The 15,796-nt window shown below is 39.5% G+C and overlaps 1 protein-coding gene across 1 annotated transcript in view; it reads right to left on the reverse strand.

Moving 5' to 3' along the window:
- samd4a (sterile alpha motif domain containing 4A) overlaps positions 1–4,923 on the reverse strand; it is a 70,181-nt gene extending 65,258 nt beyond the window's left edge. Inside the window, 2 exon segments of the mRNA XM_062426720.1 lie at positions 2,542–3,393; positions 4,802–4,923. Of these exon segments, the coding sequence (XP_062282704.1) occupies positions 2,542–2,737 (196 nt within the window). The 5' untranslated portion in view covers positions 2,738–3,393; positions 4,802–4,923.
- Positions 4,924–15,796: the final 10,873 nt, after the last annotated feature.

The raw sequence follows: 15,796 nt of genomic DNA on the forward strand, positions 1-15,796 counted from the left end.
TTATTATACCTAATCACATTATCGACTTATAGTACAATATATAGACATAAGAATAGCAGTGCAGTCAGTGTGTGTACAGTTCAGACTATTTCTAAATTAATTAAAGCTACAACTCCTTGAGACCCGAGCCAAAATCCAAAAGTGAAGGGGGGGTTAGCAAGTTAGCGACATTAGTTTCGCCAAACCTGACCAGGTGTTGTGACTTTATTTTGATGGAGCTAATTTTATTTCATAGCACGTATTAATAAGTTAATAATTCATGTCATGAGTTAACCATTTTTTGATTCACTAAAGTAACATGTCTCATTTTAAGTCCAGAGTCTCATCTCGTCATTGTTCAAGTTAGACTAAGCTACAACACCAGGCTCACTTAAGGTGGACTGACCTTTAAAATGGGCAGTGTATGTACAGTTTAGAGTATTGAGATTTGAGCTAAAATCCTATATATTGTTGATCACTTTCTGTATAAGTATAAGTGAAGAGTGTTAGCTCCAGAGTTAGCCACATTAGGTTAGCCTAACCCAACCAGGCTCACTTAAGGTGGACTGACCTTGAAGGTGAACCAGCTATTTTCATTTTTAGTGACAGTTTCATTCCTAGGAATATCTGGGTGCTGAGTTTTGCTGTTGTGGTGGAATATTTAACTATTTAACTTATAAAGCATAACACAACAAATAAAAATGGCTCCTAACATTTCTAGAAATCCCAAAAACTCTTCACTCCCACTATCAAACATATGCTGGGGGTGCATATGCTTTGTATGTAGGCTGCAGGTATGATGTATGTGATCAAGGTGAATAAGTAAGTACAGTATTTGAACCATTGTTACCATATTAACTGTATAAAACGGTCACAATTATCCCAGTTTTACCACATTAACTGTATATAATGGTCACAATTATTCCAGTGTTACCATATTAACAGCATAAAACGGTAACAATTATAATTCCGGTTACAATATATCATCCAAACCAAAGGTCGTTATCGTGACAGGCCGTACCTTTTCATTGCGTTATCTTACACAAACAACCGACTTGTGATGTAATCTTTATAGTGAAAACTTTCCATATGCAAAAAAAAAAAAAAAAAAAACAGCCCTCGTCCACCCACAGGCACATTTCCTTCATGTTTCACTTCCACAGCAACCATAAATCAAACTCTTGTTGGATCCATAAAGAAAAATATGACACATAATGCAGTAGTAGTGCTCTAAAAGGTTAAAATAAACTTCAGACTGCTTTGATGTGTGACAGGAGGAACCAGTCTGAGTTTTGGGAGGAACTTTGATGCCTCCAGCTTTATATTAACACAATAACAAAAGCTTACATTAACTGCAGCCACTGCCCCATTGTAAAACCCTGATGGAAACTCTATGTAATGTGTGTGTGTGTGTGTGCGTGTGTGTGTGTGTGTGTGTGTGTGTGTGTGTAACTGTGTGTCTGTAACTGTATGTGTGTAACTGTGTCTGTAACTGTATATGTGTAACTGTGTGTCTGTATCTATGTGTGTGTGTGTAACCGTGTCTGTAACTGTGTATGTGTGTGTGTGTAACTGCGTGTGTATGCGTGTGTGTGTAACTGTGTATGTCTGTGTGTGTGTGTGTGTGTGTGTGTGTGTGTGTGTGTGTGTGTGAGACGGCAGAGCGCATGGCCATTATGTCACCCCGGTAACGTCAACAGCGTTAATCCAACAGATGTGTTACTGCATGCAGATGTTGCCATAGGTACACAGAGAGATGCAGCAGCAGCGGCAGCAGCAGCAGCACTACTTTCTATTTTTCATGAGCACCCGATCGGTTGCCAGGGTTTTTGTTTCCATGGTCACACTGCAGTCTGATGCAACAAAACTCAGCCAGACCCCCCCCACCACCACCCTCCACCCCCCTTGGGTGCCTTGGCATGATACCAAACCCAGGAAGCACTACAGCACTATAGGCTGGCACAGTGACTGACTGACTGACACGGTGCCAGCTGAGCTAACACTACTACACGACCCCAAAAAACTTACTTCCACGATCATCACTCACTCACTCACTCTCTCTCTCTCTCTCACTCTCTCAGCACAGTTTTTTCACCCCGCCGTACATGATTCAGCTATTTAGTACTTCTTTGATGGATCGGCGAAAATGGGTTTTTTTGTGAGACAGGAAATGCCTTCTGATGCTTGCGTGGAGTCTGCGTATGTGTGTTTTCCTGTGGGTGTTTGTTTCAGGGTCAGGGACTATACAGCGCCTTTGGGAAAACCAAGCCCTCTAAAAAGTTGAAAGCTGGATTTAAGGATTGTCTGTCTCCCCCATTGGCAACTGTGTGTGTGTGTGTGAATGAATGAAAATAGTTGATTTACGAGCAGAAAACAAATGTAGAAGTAATGTGAAGCCAATTACTACACCTACAATGTGATAAAAGCTCAACTACTGAAGGGTTGGAAGATGTATTAAGTGGAAATATATTAAATGTAATCATATAGGAGGTACAAGTGTGTGGTGACCAAGGTGTAGTGGTTGTGAGTAGTATCAGAGCAGCGGGGGGGGGGGGTTCCTACCTGGGTTGTTGGCCTCTCCCTCCAGGACCTGCAGTTCGGTGCACTCAGCGAGAGAGTGCTCCAGACAGAGCTGCAGGAAGCGGGCCTGGGTCCGGCTCACCCTCTTCAACAGGGACAGCAGAGCCACCGTCTGCTCGCACTCATTCCACCCCTTGAACCAGCTGGCTAACACGCCCACCTGATCGCGAAACATCATGGTCTGCGAGACGGGGAGAGGGGGGGGGGGGGGAGGAGGTGAAAGCAGACTTTACTGTGGCAGTGCCTAGCTGGGCCGGGCAAAGAGAGGGACTCAAGAGAGCGAGTGACCTCCGCCCCAAATTTTCCACTTAATAGTTTCGGCGAAACTGATGGAAGATGAAGGTTGTCTTATCAGCTGGTTGTTGATGTGTCTGTTCGTGGGAGGAGAAGGGGTGTGAAAGGGGGAGTGGGCGATGGGGTCAGTTAGTCCGTGAGGTTCAGCTGAAGCGCTGTGATGCCATTCTTAGATTTGGCAGCCGCTGGACAGCAGGACAGCAGTCTCTGTTAGGCCTGCTGGTGCCAAAATGTGCTTGGTGTTGTATATATTCCTGCTGGAGAGCTTTTTATCCCGTCTTCTTCTTCTTTTGTCTGTCTGATAATCTCCAGATGAAGGTGGGGGTGTGAGCGTGTGAGCGTGCGTGCGCGTGTGAGGTGCTCTTCTAGCTTGGCATTAGGTGATATTAGTTGCTCTCGGCTGCTTAGTCGGTCCCAGAGGGATTGATATTTGATGAGTCAGCTTTCTTCCAGCACAAGCTGTGTCACATCAGCTTCAGCCTCACTGGCATTTTTTCCTCCTTCTTCTTCTTCTTCTTCTTCAGGGAATCCCTCTTAGGCCTGCAAGGGGGAGGATGTTAAGATGTTAAAAAAAACAACAATGACCTGTCTACGCCTCTATGTACAAGTGACCTACTCTCTTTCACACACACCGGCATACACTTTTACAACATGAGAGACAGAGAGAGAGAGAGAGAGAGAGAGAGAGAGAGAGAGAGAGAGAGAGAGAGAAAGGGGGACTGCACCAGTGTCCCTGTTGCTTTCAGCTATGCAGACTTTTGTGCTGCATTAAAGCCAGCCAGCCAGCCCTTCAAAAAACTCATACATGCATTTATAGGTCGCCCTCCTCTCTCCTCTCCTCTCCTCTCCTCTCCTCTCTCCACTGCTTCTTGCCGTCGCATATGCTGCATAGGCTTGTGGCATTCACCGCCCGAGACAAAAATAAATAATTTTTTTTTCGTTTTTGGTATCCACCCATTCCTAAAAATACAGCTGCCTGTACTACTGGCGCTGCATCCCGGAATTTTCCAAAGGAAGGACGCCGGGTTACACTGACGGTGACCATTGGCAGCAGTGTTATATATATGTGTGTGTGTGTCTATGTATGTGTGTGTATATATATATGTGTGTGTGTATGTATGTGTGTATATATATGTATGTGTGTGTGTCTGAATGTGTATGTATGTATGTCTGTTTGTGTGTGTGTCTATGTGTGTGTCTGTGTGTGTGTGTGTGTGTGTGTGTGTATGTGTCTATGTATGTGTGTGTGTGTAGCGACTTCACTCCGTTATTTTAATGACAGGTTTTGTCTTTTAAAAGAAAAATGCTTTTTAAACGAGGACAGTCAGGCAAAGAGAGTAGTTATCCTTAAAAGAAAAAAGAAAAAAAAACCCGAGGAAACGCCGAGTAAGAGTTTAGGATCCAGGCTGCTTCTGCTGTCTAAAACTGTCACTCTGCTTCATCAGCACACAAGGAATAACCCGCTGGCGGATAATACACCGTGTAAGTGAGTGAGTAAGAGAAAGAAAGAAAGGGGGGGAAAAGCGAGTGAATATTAATATAGTAGAAGCTTGTTTATCTCTAAAATAAGCGAAGTTCGAACCCCTTTTTTTCAGTTAACCGTTACCGTTAGTACAATATGACGTTAACGGCTGTGCATTTTCCACGTTAACGTCATTTTAACGTTTACTCAACTGAAGCTGAAGCAGGTTTTAAAAAAACAAGTTTAATTTAACTATGTCTTCTTCTTTTTTTAAAGGAGAGGTAAAATACTCCAGCAGAAACGGAGAGAGAGAGAGGGAAAGAGAGAAGGAGAGAGAGCCCAAAACAACAGAGGTCTGGTCGGAGAAGAGGAGGAGGAGAAAGAAAAAGAAAAGATTTAGAAACTCCAGTTTGAATATTTCAACGGTCGCAAGCAACGGTTAAGAATTAAAAGAAAGTTAACGGTTGTTGATGTTTTTAAATTTACCTCCTGGCGCAGGTTGCATCGTTGGGGTTTTTGTTGTTGTGTCTCAGGACGGGCGACAGGCTCAGGGTTAGGGTTTTTTTTTCGGGGGAGCGGTGCCCCTTCACTCCGGGTCTGAGGGGTTTGCCATCTTGACTAACTTTTTTCCTCTGTGTGTGTCTCTCTCTCTCTACAGCCGGTCGGAGCTACTCTGCTCTCTAAAGCGCCGCTGTCAAAACCGGACGGAGCAAGGCGACAGGCTTCCGCTCACAGGTTTCAAAATAAAAAAAACTTCATCGCACACACGATTACAAAATAAAACAAAAAGTCTTAACCCCTCACAGAGTTCCTATTCTGACTATGATTAGTGTAATTAATGTCTTTTTGCATTCCTTTTTTTTTTTTTTGGTTTGATACTATTCGTTTATGGTGTGAAAATACATTCACAATCACAATTTATTATAATCTATGTTAAGATAAAATATTCCTCTATTGGTCCCACAGTGGATAACCTTTTAAACATGTATATCAGCTGCAATAATGCCATAATTATTTTTTTTAAATAATAACATTTTTGTAGATTATGTGTTTATAAAATTTCAGGCTTACATTTGTAATTTAGGGTGTTTCTTTTGTATTGCTTTCAAATGTCAAATGGGTCAAATTTGACCTGAACAGTTTGTAAGGGTTAAAGGTGCAGTCCGAGAATTTAGTGGATTTGATAGAAGAAGAAACGTGTTTTCATTACCTCGTTACCCTTCATAGAATGAGTGTAACCAGTGGTGGTTAGTGTTGTGTGTGTTGTGTAAGCTGCAGAGACTCAGGCCAGGATTTCTTTGGAGGCAACCTCCGTTTATTCACACGACACTCATACGTTCCCTTTGACTGGAGGACTAGCATGTCAGGTATGCAGAGATTCTGTGTGATATAACTGTACACATAACTAATTAATATTTAACTGCAACTAAAATCTGCATAGAGAGCAGGTCCTCTTCCACGGAGTCTGCCATGTTGAACCACCAATTTGATGCTAAAAAGACTGTAAATGTGGCAGATATCCACTTGATATGACTAACTCAGACTGCTTGAGAAACACTTTTAAATGCATTTTTGCACAAAATGACTGTGTGGACACACTGTGGATTTCAGCCCCCATCACTTACATTTAAAGCACATATGAAGGAAATCTTTTAATAGCCAGTATGAACAGGAGGGATGATTACAGCGAGGAAAAACCTCTACAATTAGCCTCTACAAGTCCCTCATATGAAGTGATGTCTCTGACTTCAGTTTGTTTTGTAGTAAGGTGCATAATACCAGAAACCAGCGTTCCCCAGTTCAGACAAGTACCTGGTTACTGAAAAATGACAGAGAAGTCCTGAAAAGTGGTGAATTATTATCTTGTGCCCACAAGATGGATCTATTATTTTGTTTGCACAATCTTGTGCTAGTAAGATAATAACTTGTGTGCACAGGATATTGATATTCAAATAAAGTATTGACTTATTTTAATATTTGCTATGATGAATCAATAAATAACAAGATATTTTAGGACTTTAGAGGCTCTGTAATAATAATTTAAAAAACTAATGAATATAATCATTTAAATTCGTTATTAACATTACAACATACATTAAAATTAAAGATAAGACTTTATGTTTGACAAACACAATGTTGATCAAACAGCTGAGAGTAGATACACATCGAATTTACATGAAAACTAAAAAGTGAATGTAAATACAAGCTTTTATTTTGAAGGTGTCTTTAGTCTACTTTCGGTGGTGTTTTGGCAGACTTGACGCGGGAGGCTCGCGCTGCTCGTTTCCACATGCTAATCATTAACAGCGGAGCATTACGTCAGGGGCTTGGCAGCGCGAGGAAGCACCAAAATAGAGCGAGCGAGAGATCCTGGGACAGAGAGGCGGCCAGCCAGCAGAGGGGGGGAGAGGTAGAGGAGGGGGAGAAAGAGGGGAGAGAGGGAAGGAGGAGACGGGAAAAGAGGGAAGGTATGGGGGGGGGGGAGAAAGGTAGGGGGGAGAGAGGAGGAGAGAAGAGGGAAGGTAGAGGGGGAGGAGAGGGGAAAGATAGGGGGGAGGGAGGAGGTGAGGTAAAGGAGAGGGGAGAAGAGGGAATGTGGGGGGGAAAGAGAGGAGAAAGGTAGGGGGAGGGAGGAGGAAAAAGGGAGAGAAGGAAGGTAGAGGGGGAGGAGAGAGGAGGGGGAGAAAGAGGGGATAGAGGGAAGGTAGAGGGGGTAGATTGGAGAGGTGAGATAGAAGAGGGGACAGAGGAGGGAGGAGAGGGGAGAGTGAGGAAGGAAGGAGAGAGGGAAGGTAGAGGTGGGAGGAGTAGAGGAAGAGTAGAGGAGGAGGTGACCACACTGTAAGAAACACAGAATATTTCCACTTAAATAAAAAAAACTGACCTGACTTTAACCTCCTGCTCCATATTTTACACAGAAACATTTAAACTTCTTTAAACTTAACTTTAAATTAAATCAACTTTAGATTGAAACACACGTGATGATGTTAAATATTAATTTATACACTACGATACACACTCTTTATTAGATACACCTGTTCAACCGCTCGTTAACGCAAATATCCAATCAACCAATCAGAAGGCAGCATTTAGACGACCTGCTGAAGTTGAAACAGAGCATCCGAACGGGGATTAAAGGTGATTTTACCCTCATTGATGAAGCTTTCAGAGAGTTTAAAACTTTAGTTTTTTATGCTTCTTTTTTTGTTGAATTAATGAATAAATACGAGTCAAACATGCAACAAAAAAAGTGAAGTCAGGATAATTTATTTTTTAGTAATAATCAAGTAATTGTTCTTAGATTTAGCATCACAAACGCTTCATTTCAATTTAAATAAAAACAAACATGACACATATACACTCACTGATACTCAAAGCTACTTTTTAAAGGAGAGTAAATTTATATGAAGCCCAAACAAATATGTTTGGTTCCTACAATACCCGAAATCTGAAGAAGACCATCTCTGAATGCTAAAGACCAAACCAGGTTCCACTACTGTCAGATAAGAACAGGAAACTGAGGCTACAGTTCACACAGGTTCACCAAAATTGGATAATAAAAGATTTGAAAAAACGTCCAATAGTCTGATGAGTCTCGATTTCTGCTGCGACGTTCAGATGGTCGGGTCAGATTTTGGCGTAAACAACATGAAAGCATGGATCCATCCTGACTTGTATTGAGGGTTCAGGCTGCTGGTGTAAAGATGTGGGGGGCATTTTATTGGCACACTTTGGGCCCCTTATGGCGCTTTTATACAGTTCTAGCACAACTCGACTCGACTCGGTTTGGTACCAGGAACGACCTTTTCCATTACTTCATAGTACCTACTCAACCTGAGCGGGGTCGTCGGCGAAACTGCCGTGACTTTGTTTTATACGCGACACAAAAACATAAACAACGGAGGACATGGAGGCAGTGGTGTACTTGCTGCTGAGTCTGTGGCTTTTTGTCACACACAAAGCAAGAGAAGAGAGCCGAATCGCTGAAACGCTGTTCCCGGTATTTAGAAATGCCGGGTTTGATTTTTGTGTCGGACGGCTCATGACTCTTCCAGTGACGACACTCTCTGACCAATCAGTGGCCGGCATACTGCTTACATCACATTTTAGTATCGGCTCGGCTTGCTTGGTACCTCGACAGAGCAGGTACTAAAAAAGTACCAGGTACCAGGTACTATCCCTGATGAAAAAGCAAAAAAAACGAGTTGAGCCGAGTAGTGCTTGAACTGTATAATGGAAAAGACCCATTAGTACTATCTGCATCTGTACTCGATATCTTTTAAGGTATCGTAACCGAAATAAATCGATACCAAGTAGTATCGAAACATCTCCCGTCAAACGATACCTGCAATCGATCCTTTTTGCACCCAGAGCTCACAGCCAATCAACACAAGCGTTCTTTGATGTAACGTGACATGTGATTGGTCCAATGCCACAGCAGCTACAACCCGTCTGTGGTGGTGAAGTCATGGTGAATTTGAGTTAGAGCGCTTAGCAGTTCAGCAGCCAAGATGCGACCTAAACGCTCTAAAGTGTGTCTACACTACACGCCTGTTGCACCGGATAAAAGACAGAGACCTAAATGTAGAATGGGTATCTAATGAAGTACTCAGATAGTATCAGTATCACTTTAAGGGTACTTGGATTGGTGCTGGTATCATACTTTTTTAACCATTTGTAGGTCTGCTGAACCACTTGGTGGACGTCACTTTGTGTCATGATATCTGGTCAAAAACAAAATCTATTTAACCCATTTAACTTTTTGGGCAATCTTTACCACTTGTATGAGGTATGTACTGCACAGACAGACCATCAGATTGTGTTATGGTTGCTATAGATACAGGTGGTGTTAGTGTGTAAACAAAGAATAACACAGATCACTGCTGACATAAGAGATCCTGCTGGAGACATTTTTGAAGTTGAGTTTCATTTTTTCATCTTGTACACGAACAGAATGAGTCGCTAACATGTTTTGCTTTTTATTAACAAATGAGGTCTGTAGAGGTCTGTAAGGAGGGAAGGAAGGAAGGAAGGAAGGAAGGAAGGAAGGAAGGACAAATGGTAGGAAGGAAAGAAAAGAAGAAAGGAAGGACAGATGGAAGGAAGAAAGAAAGTGAAGAAAGAAGGAAGGAAGGAAGGAAGATAAGACAGAAAAGAAAGTAAGGTTGGAAAAGAAGACAGGTAAGAAAGATGAAAGGAAGGAAGGAAAAGAAGACAGGAAGGAAAGATGGAAGAAAGAAAGAAAGTGTGGAAGGAAGGAAGAAAGAAAGAAAGAAAGAAAAAAGAAGAAAGGAAGGAAGGAAAAGAAGACAGGAAGGAAAGATGGAAGAAAGAAAGTGTGGAAGGAAAGAAGGAATGAAGAAAGAAATAAAAAGAAAGGAAGGAAGAAAAGAAGACGGAGAGGTCAGAGGTCACTTTGTGTCATGATATCTGGTCAAAAACAAAATCTATTTAACCCATTTAACTTTTTGGGCAATCTTTACCACGTGTATGAGGTATGTAATGCACAGACAGACCATCAGATTGTGTTATGGTTGCTATAGATACAGGTTGTTCTATGGTTGCTATAGATACAGGTTGTTCTATTGTATAAACGAAGATAACACAAATCACTGCTGACTTAAAAGATCCTGCTGGAGACATTTTTGAAGTTGAGTTTCATTTTTTCATCTTGTACACAAACAGAATGAGTCTCTAACATTTTTTTTTTTTTTTTTTTTTAAGTTTTGAACAAATGAGGTCTGTAAGACATAATATTTAGGGTCAATGAGAAAAAAAAAATCAATGTTTTATGTTGTCATGGCCTCAAAGAGGTAGGAAAGCAAAAAACTGATATGCCACAGCCTACCTGAGTATGTCCATCCCTTATGACCACAGTGTCTTGTTATATCTACGTCCAGACAGGATAACGTGCCATGTCACAAAGCTCAAATCATCTCAAAGTAGGTTCTTGAACATGACGATGAGTTCATTGTACTCAATCCAATAGAGCTCCTTTGGGATGTGGTGGAAAGAAAAGAAGGAGATTCGCATCATGGATGTGCAGCCGGCAAATCTGCAGCAACTGTGTGACGCTATCATGTCATTGTGGTCCAAAATCTCAGAGGAATGTTTCCAGCACCTTGTTGAATCTAGACCATGAAGCATGAAGGCAGTTCTGAAGGTAAAACGGGGTCCAACCATGCTACAGCAAGGTGGACCTAATAAAGTGGCAGGTGAGTGTAGTAAAAGTGAGCTTCACATTGAGCAGCTGCATTAACCCTTACTGTACATACTGTTCAAATTCTGACACTATAATAACAGTCTCTATACCAAACTCACAGATAATGGGCGATTAATCCTTAATGAAGCTTTCAGAGAGCAGAGTTTATTTTTTAGTTTGTTGTTCTTTTGTTACATAAAACAGGAGAACAAATGATTTCAATGAATTATATTAAATGTGAAGAATCCAACAATGAATCTTTTAAAGAAATATGGGTCAAACAAGTATAAAAGGATCCTATTTTTCTGTATATTCTGGTCAAAATAGGAGAGCTCATTAAATGTAAGGGTTTAAATGGTGTTTACATGCTAATAAAGTGTCATTTATAATAATCAAACTGATGATTAATGTTCGTGAAGTTATGGGTTATTATTATATTCTACTGTGTTCATTAAGGTATCCAGGAGATACGTGGGTTTGCGGCCAGTATGAACAGGAGGGATGATTACAGTGAGGAAAAACCTCTACAATTAGCGTCTACAAGGTCCCTCAGATGAAGTGATGTCTCTGACTTCAGTTTTGTTTTGTGTAGGTGCATAATACCAGAAACCAGCGTTACACAGTTCAGACAAGTACCTGGTACTGAAAAATGACAGAGAAGTCCTGAAAATTGGTCAATTATTATCTTGTGCCCACAAAGATCTATTATTCTGTTGCACAATCTTACTAACTTGTGTGTACAGGATATTGATCTTCAAACAAAATATTGACTTATTTTAATATTAAAGTCTGTGTAAAGTAAGAATAAATACGTGTTCTGAGTTTGACATACCACAGAAAAGTGTGTTGTTAACCACCCTGCAAAATTTGAATGATTAAAAAAATCGCCAAATATGTGAAATTAGGCTTCAAAGTTCTGTAAAAATCTGCCTATTTCTCTGCTCCCAACGCTGTGGGAGTGGCCGCCGAGTCCGCTGAAACCCCGCCTCTACCAAGTGTCACCTGTCAATCAAAGTCACCACCTCTACCAGAAAAAAATGGACGCTACGTCTGAGAGCTTTCTGCTGCTAAATTAGCTGCTAGCTCGGCGGCTAACTCAGCTGCTAACTCTGCCGGCTAACTCGGCGGCTAACTCAGCTAACTGTAGACTGTAGTAGTAGTAGTAGTGTGCGCTGAATGTATTTATACCTCTACAGCAGCAGGGGCGGGTTTATGCCGACTTTCAAACCCGCCCACTAAATCCTGAACACAGAAATGTTGAAACACAGTTTGTGAAGCCTAGCTCCACAATTCAAATCTTAAATTCTAAATTACCTTTTTTAGAAATACATTTATGACCTATTTAATGTGTTTAGAACAAAATGTCTGAATTCACTTTACACGGTCTTTAAGTATCATTAATCAAGAAAAAAACAAGATATTTTAGGACTTTGGAGGCTCTGTAATCGTAATAAAAAAAACCAGTAATGAATAAAATAAGTTAAATGTGTTTTTAACATTACATCATTCATGTCTTAGTATTTCCAAATTAAAGATAAGACCAAAAACTATGTTGATCAAACAGCTGAGAGTAGATACTAATCTCATTACATGAAAACCATAATCGGAGCACCTGTTCCTATTGGTCCTAAATGATAAAAGGCCGACTCCCAGCGTTGTTCAGACTCTCTCTCTCTCTCTCTCTCTCTCTCTCTCTCTCTCTCTCTCTCTCTCTCTCTCTCTCTCTCTCTCTCTCTCTCTCTCTCTCTCTCTCTCTCTTTCTCTCTCCCTGACTCATTCCTGTCAGCAGCTGCAGGATATTTGTTTTTCATTTGTCTTCAGTATTGTTCTCACTCTCCAACACCTTTACACCTCATTGCTCACACACTCACACCTACATCACCAACTGACACACTCCATACTTTTAGATATTTAGTTGATTGTCTGTATAATATATGAGCAGTCTGTTCTGAGGCAAGCTCGGAGGATAACGACCGAACCATTACACACAGAATATGAGCTCTCATCCTCTGGCAGATGATAGCTGGAGTCCCCCGCTGTAAACTCATTTGTGCCGACATCTATCAAACTTTTAAATAATGCTGTTTGAGCTTGTAGGGATTGCGCAATGGCCTCATGTTGTTTTATTATGGGGTGTGTGCAATATGTGTTATGTGCAATGTGTTTTTATCATGGGGGGAGTGCAATATGTGTGTATATTTGTAATTTATTGTTGTGATTGAAACCACTGATGCTGTTTTGTTCATATGTAGTTTGTTTTTACTGTAGCTGTGGAGGCATTTATGCACGCAGCGCTGAGTCCAAGTCAATTTTCTCAATGGGGACAACACAGTATATCGTATCATATTGTATGTTTATTTTTACTAAAATAAATAGTCTAAATGTATTGCTATCCTTTATCTTTTGTGTCCATTCCCATATTGTGTCATGGCCTTTATAGCAGCTGGATTATGACACAATATATAACAATATATAAAACAACATCAACCTGAAATGTGTCAGTCTGCATAATCGTAGAAGTAGATCTCACTGACAACACTTTCTTCTATAGTCTAGTATTACTACTCTTACTTAAAGTATTAAAGTATATATTCTACTGATTTTCAGAGGGAAATGTTGAACTTTTATTCAGTTTGAGTTATTTATTTACACAGGTTAAAATCAAACATTCAAGCACAAAACAAGACAATCAACCTGCAGGGAGAAGAAAAAAATCCTTAAATTGTATTTTATAAGTACATATACAATATACATAAGGCAAGGCACATTCATTTATATAGCACATTTCAATGACAAGGAAATTCAAAGTGCTTTACGATAAGATACAAATAAATAAGATTTATGAATAGATTAATATATATACATAACATAGATTATTAATAGATTAGTAGACTGTGAGAAGGTGAAGTTCTTGAAGAAAAAGAGCCGATGGGGAGCAAAGATTTGAGTTGCATTTTGTAGTTAATTTACAGATTCAGACTTTATAATTTCTTATCTTTAATAAACCTCCTGAATCAGCTAAAATACTGTTTACACATAATATCACTAATATCATTAATTCTTCTGCTAACACCTTATTTCCATACTTTACTTACTTATATATAAGTTAAAAGCAGTGACAATTACAGTCCAATTAACTTCACCAGGATAATCCACCATGCAGCCCTGAGCACACAAACTAACAACAAGCATTAAACAGCTTAAGACATGTTTTGTTGTGACCTTTTAATCTCCATGCAATGTTTTTTTTTTTACATGCATCTATATTCTTCTTCTACTTCTCTCTCATTAAGCCAGTTGATTTTTCCTCAGTGGGTAAACAGCAGAGGACGGTGTTGTGTGAGTTTAAAGGAGTGTTTTCAGTGAGTTTAAATACAGCCAGTGTGTCTCCTCTCTCTGTTCTCTGTTTTCCTTCTCTCAAGTTGTTGGAGCTCACAGTATTAGTGGATTTATTTAGACACACACAGTGAATTCCCTCCAGCAGGGGGAGCTCACAAACATCCTCAAAACCTGCCATGCAAAGGAGACAGATAATGTAAAGACAGAATATCTCAGCATATGTTTTATTTTTTATTTTACTAAAGTCTCTAAGCTTCAGTCAGAAACTATTTAAAATATTTCCAGAAAAGGTAATAAGCTGTTTTCAGGGTTTTAGGCTGGATTTATTAAAACAAGGTCATCTATGTAGTAGAAATGTGCAATTATTATGTGAAATCGGAGCCTTATATGACCTGAGAAAACTGAGAACATGAGTGTGTGGTATCTCTTTTGTTCAAGAGGTCATAATAAATGCCTACAACACCCAGAATGCACTGGGCTTACTGGTTTCCAAGGCTGCTCCCAGACATGCTGTACTGTGTGTGTCTGCATTATGTGTGTTTTATGAGGAAAATTCTGCAAAAAGAGCACAATACATTCAATTTGTTTTTAGAAATATTACTATTAATGTTACCGTTTTGTTGCTCTTCAAATAAACAAAAACATACTGACATGTTTTTAATGTTACTGTTGAAGCAAATGAGTTTTAGTTTCTGTTATACATTCACTGGTCTCTTCATAAGGTACACCTGTGCAATCTAATTCAATCCAATACAACAGCTCTGCTTTAAATTCTACTTTTTTGAAGATTTTTCATTTTCAGTTTTTGTTAACATTGTGAACAACTTTAAGTTTATTACTGAGGTCATATTAAGTGATGGTGGAGTACTGAGGTGCATTATATTGACTGGTGTTCCTAATATTTTGCCCCTCTCATGTATGTTAATGGAGTGGACAAAATATTATGCACACCATTCAATATAAAGCACCCTAATACGCCACCATCACCCACTATGACCTCGATAATAAACATAAAGCAGAATTATCATCTTCCGAACAATGTTAACAAAAACAATGTAAATGTATAAACTTCATAAATGTAGAATTTAAAGCAGAGCTGTTGTTATTGGATTGACTTGGATTGAACAGGTGTTCCTAATAAAAAGGCTGATGAGTGTATGTGTCAGGTTTGTTTTTATTTAAACTGAAATGCAGAGTTTGTGATACTAACTCTAAGAACAATTAAATCATTATTACTAAAATAAGTTATTCTGACTTCAGTGTAAACTCAAAACTGAAACATGTATTTACACAATATTAAAAAATGTATTTGAGGTAATTTGAGCGTGATGTCCCTTTAACTTTATAATTTAGTGTCCTTTAGCTCCACCATGTGGCTGATTATTGGTGTTACATCACAGAGACGAGGTCATAACCAGCAACACAATAATGAGCATTTAAATATCATACAACAGCTGGAAACTGTTTGAATTAAATTATGAACACTTTTATACAAGTTATCTAAACACTAAACATTATTTTATAGTCTGTATCAGTCTGGAAAACATGTGTGAGATCAAATATGAAGGAAAATATAATTAAATAAATACAAATAATAATAATAATTATGGATATTTTTTCAGTGTGGACATTTATTTAAAACCAATTAGAGGCTTTTTTAATTGATAATGTAGATTTTGCACAATTAACTTTTCTGTCTGGTTGTTTTATGAGCACTTATAAGAAGAAGGAAATGCGCTCGTGGAGTCTAAAACAAAACTTTTTTAAACCATCTAAAAACTATCCAACAACATCTATTCAACATATGAGTGAATTCAGACTGTGAGGGTTTAAATGATGTGAGTGTGACTCTGACCTCCTCTCATTCAGCCTCTCTGATCGAGTCGTCACGTATTACACGTAGCAGATTGGAAATGAGGAAATAACAGGAAGCAAAACAA

The sequence above is a fragment of the Scomber scombrus genome, chromosome 1, assembly GCF_963691925.1.
Source record: "Scomber scombrus chromosome 1, fScoSco1.1, whole genome shotgun sequence".
Classification (NCBI taxonomy): Eukaryota; Metazoa; Chordata; class Actinopteri; order Scombriformes; family Scombridae; genus Scomber; species Scomber scombrus.